At 36.3% G+C, this 4,869-nt stretch overlaps 1 protein-coding gene across 1 annotated transcript in view; it reads left to right on the top strand.

The window, feature by feature from the left end:
* Positions 1-4,869, top strand: part of LOC107667798 (pappalysin-1-like) — a 90,513-nt gene that overhangs the window by 51,007 nt on the left and 34,637 nt on the right. Inside the window, exons 11-13 of the mRNA XM_016459516.1 lie at positions 2,433-2,540; positions 3,121-3,256; positions 3,385-3,598. Coding sequence (XP_016315002.1) covers positions 2,433-2,540; positions 3,121-3,256; positions 3,385-3,598 — 458 coding nt within the window. The remainder of the gene's footprint in view (positions 1-2,432; positions 2,541-3,120; positions 3,257-3,384; positions 3,599-4,869) is intronic.

Genomic DNA, 4,869 nt, shown 5'->3' with positions numbered 1-4,869 from the left:
TATATATATATACTATTATAGTTAACTAAAACCATAAAAACATGTTTATTACTATTTTTAACTGAAAAAAAGTATTTTATATTTTACTTTACATATTTTATTTCAGGTAGTAGCCAGGGCAACATGTGTGATTTTTATTTAGTTTAACTACTAAAAATTGCAAAAACACACAACAACATTACTAAAACTTTAAGTTTAAAATGAAAACAATAAAAATAACAACTAATTCAAATATATCTCTATCAGTGATATTTTAGTATCATTTATAAATACTGTATACACACACACATATATAACAAATAATTTGCTAATGAGGTACAAAAAATAAAAGATAAATGTATGAAGGGGAAATGAAGTCAGCGTAAAAGCCAGACAGTTACCGGCACACCTGTACTGCTGCCCGAGCAGAAAATACCTAATTATTGGCGACATCAGAAATGGATATTATATAATAGCTGCTTTTATGAACATTTTAGCAATTTAAAAATATTTTAAAAAATGATTTTTTACACGGCACCCCTTCTCTCGACAGACGGCACCCCAGTTGGGAAACACTGCATTATACTGCACTGCAAAACTCATTGTTTATCATTATGTTGACTTGTTTTCCATAAAAATATCTAAATGCACAATTTACATGAAAATAATACAAAAAAATCTTTATTTCACCCTTTTATGTATATATATATATTTTTTTATATATATATTTATATATTTTATTTAATATATAAAAGTATTTTATATTTTACTTTACATATTTTATTTCAGGTAGTAGCCAGGGCAACATGTGTTTAGTTTATTTAGTTTAACTACTAAAAATTGCAAAAACACACAACAACATTACTAAAACTTTAAGTTTAAAATGAAAACAATAAAAATAACAACTAATTCAAATATATCTCTATCAGTGATATTTTAGTATCATTTATAAATACTGTATACACACACACATATATAACAAATAATTTGCTAATGAGGTACAAAAAATAAAAGATAAATGTATGAAGGGGAAATGAAGTCAGCGTAAAAGCCAGACAGTTACCGGCACACCTGTACTGCTGCCCGAGCAGAAAATACCCTCTGCATATCACCCCAAAAATCCTGGGGACGTCTATTGTGCAGGTTTAGGAGACAGCTTAAGTGAAAGCACTGCTGTCCTGATCTGCTCCCGCTGCTGTTACACATACACAAACATTGAACACATGATTAGTGCCATTCACTCGGTGAGGAAATGTGCAGCTCTCCGGTGTCACCTAGCGTTGCAACACTGTCACCCCACATTTGGGTTCAAGGGGTTCAGTGAGGTTCTCTGTCACATTATTCTACAGTGAAATGAAATACACTCGATGCTATTCACCGTGAAACAAGGGCGAAGAGTTTAGAAGACTTGGACTAGGAGTTAGCTGTTCAGTTAAAATACCACTAGAAAGGCATTTAGATCAGCATTTAGCTAAAATGGTCTATTAAAAACAGGCTTTTACATGAAAACTGGGTGAATTTTCCCTTTGAATATGGACTTGAGGGAAATGAGGAAAAAAATAAATGGGTCAATAAATAAAAAGCTGCATAGAAAAATGTGTGCATTTACTTAAGTGTGTATTTACTTGAGTATAATTTTTTGCTCTGCCCTGAAAAAAAAAAAGGTAATAATTAAAAAATCTCATTTTCAGCTTTTTCGTTGATAAAATTTCCTAAGCTGCCTTTAATGTCAGAAAACTGTTACTGGCAATGTACAGTACTTCCTTTTGAACCAACTTGACCCTCCCTGAAGGCTTGTATGATTGGTGAACTTCACTCTCACACAGAGAGTCAAACCTCTTCATGGGAGTAATTCTGAAACTCAACAGTTACTAGAGTTCAGGCCAGTTTTGATCTCATAGTTCCCAGAAGAGAGTGGTAGGTCAGTTCACCCTTTTCACCCGGATTTCACTGGCTTTTAGACGGATCTGGAGTGGCACCTTAACCTTAACCTAATTGTGAGCTTCCAGATGGTCTAATTTCCCTTTTCATTGTGGACTACAGGCTTGTAGCCTCATCATTACTCTGTTTTAGTGCCTTTATGTTTGCAGTCCAAAAATATGCTGTAAAGTTTGAAGTTGTTAAGATTTCTTTGTTTTTGAAGGAAGTCTCTTATACTCACCAAAGCTGCATTTATTTGAAAAAATACAGTAAAAACAGTAATATTGTGAAATATTATTACAATATAAAATTAATGTTTTCTATTTTAATATGTTTTAAAATGTCATTTATTCCTGTGAAGGCAAAGCTGAATTTTCAGTTTAATTTACTCCAGTCTCCAGTCTTCAGTGTCATATGATCCTTTAGAAATAATATGCTGATTTGCTGCTCAAAAAAAAAATTTATTGGCCACATTCAATAAGTAACTAAGGAAGAGGAAAAACAGTAAATATCTCTTATGTTTGTTTGCTTAGAGCTGTCAGTCGAAGGTGTTTGACCTGTCACATGACGTGTCTCAGTACGCTTGGTTTCCTTGTGAGGAGTCTCAGCAGCACAGCTGGACTTCACAATTTTGGCTGAAGGTAAGAGCATGATAATGTATCTTTTTGGTTTCAGTTGAACAGATTGATGTCATGTCACATCAGGTGCATAAATCTATATGATCATGTGACTTACCATGATTTCACCAAGTAGTAAATATTCCTGAAACAACATTCTTATAAACCAATCAGATTTTAGGTTTAGGGTTTGAAACTAAAACAACTTTATTATCAATCTACAGGTTTCAAGTAGTCATGGGAAACCTATGCATTTTACAGAATTTTAACATTTTTATATACATTTTTCTGCTTGAATACTCTTTGTAAGCACAATTTCAATAAAATGATTTTTTTTTTATCTATGTCCAGTAATCACAAATGACTGGGAGAGTCAGGGGAAATTCATTGGTCGATAGGTGTAGGAACCCTGAACCTCATTTCCCTAAAAATTTAAGAGTTAGGACAAAGATGGGGGTTAAAAATAAGTTTGTTATTGTGTTTGATCAATAAAAGATTTTGATCCAGAAGCACATGCTACTTGGTAAAGTCACAATTTTCAATTAAATGAACTGATTGTCAGTGAGGTTTTTTTTTATTTTATTTTGTTTTTTTCTCCCAAAAGGCCTATTACGCCCATCCTATGGTGGCTGCCGCAGTCATTATACATCTGGCTGCTGACGGAACAGCCGACATCGACCAGAGACAACACAACATTACTGTTCAGCTGCTGGACACTAAGGAGCAAACCCACCCTCTCGGTCAGTCTCAGCCCAATCTCGATAACATTTGAACACACTTTTTACCCCAAGCTGTATGTTTCTAGAAAATTAAAGTGGAAGGTGATTTTTGTACTGTATAATTTTTTGCCGCGGCTGGATGGTTTTAGGGGACTGGAGGCTGAGCTGCCGGAATAATCCACTGGTGATTCCTGTGAGTCATGACCTGAGTGTGGCCTTCTACCGGACAAAAGCCATTATAGTGAGCTTCAGCTCTCCTCTGGTGGCCATCTCAGGTGTTGGTCTGCGCTCCTTTCAATATTTTGACCCCATCACTATAAGTGGCTGCCAGAGCAATGAAATCTACAACCCCATGGGCCAAAGGTGAGGAGATAAATCTACCATTGCTCCCTCTCATGTCAGTGTAGAGGCTAAATGTTTTGCCAGTCCACAGCGCATAGATGTGGTCTTAGATCTGTAATTTTTTTTGCAATTTTTTTTGTGTATCATGTTATGATGTCTATTGCAGTAGTGATAAGTTTTGACGATATGTTGATGACACATGTATTTAATCCTCTATTACACATTGTTATTTAATAAATCCATTTTCTTCACTTTGCAAGCACATGATGCATAAAAGATGGCAATAAAATGATTAATAATAAAGGGATGTCTTTGAACAAAAACCAATAAAAAGCCTTTTCTTGGTCACGCTATATCCTTACAGTCAACAGCAAAGCTTTTGTTTTTCACCCATTAAATATGATTAACAATTGTTAGTGAGAAAATTTTAAAACTTTAATTTAAACACATTTATAGTAATAGAAATTATTTGTTTGGTATGAGAGATTGCATAGATTTGTTTTCTTGTTAAATAAAATTGTGCAACAGCGGAAAGGATTCGGATACACTACTATAGAGTAAATTCTGATGCATATTTTGTGTTTTTTATTTAGATTTTTATTAACCTTTTTTATTAAGTAAAAATTTAAAATATAATTTAAGCTAGAGGCCAATGTTAAATTCAGTTTTTTGTTCAATTCAAGTCTTTGATTAAGTCTTTTGATGAATTTATTTCCATTGTCGCATGGATTTGCTTTAATAAGGTAAGAGTGTTAAAGTAAACCAATTGTCGGTTCCCTTCCAGTCGGTCACTCCCAGTCACGTCTGTGACCGACGAATTGGGATCTCGCTTAGAGAGACAAATCCACTTCTTAAAGATGCCGTTTCACCCGTGCGTTTCTGGATGCGGTCGTTACCTGGCGCCGGGTGATGGTCACGATCGCTGTTCCGTTGCAGCTGCCGCGATCTAGTGTTCGTCCTGGTGGCAGCCAGGCGTGGACTACTTCGGGCAGTAGCACGGGTGGTCTGAGGGTTACAGTGGTGGCAAACCCCTCAGGGAACCAACCCTCAGGGGACCATCGCTCCTCTAGCGCTTCACAACCAGTTGAGCCGCCAAAGGAATGTGCTGGGCCCTCTTCAAAGAGCGTTCCAGCGGTATCCTTCAGTGCTCCTCCCGACGACCGGATGTCGATCACTGCATTGGAGGGAGAGCTCCCTGGAGAGGAAGATTCGACTGCACTGTCACCCTCCGGGACGGTGGCAAGGCCTGAATCGGATCCAGAGATGTCTGCTATGCTTTCCCGGCCACCGCG

This window comes from Sinocyclocheilus anshuiensis, unplaced genomic scaffold (genome assembly GCF_001515605.1).
Source record: "Sinocyclocheilus anshuiensis isolate Anshui unplaced genomic scaffold, SAMN03320099.WGS_v1.1 scaffold2558, whole genome shotgun sequence".
Taxonomy (NCBI): Eukaryota; Metazoa; Chordata; class Actinopteri; order Cypriniformes; family Cyprinidae; genus Sinocyclocheilus; species Sinocyclocheilus anshuiensis.
Note: the sequence above shows the minus strand (reverse complement) of the source record. Positions and strands in the feature narration are given on the sequence as shown.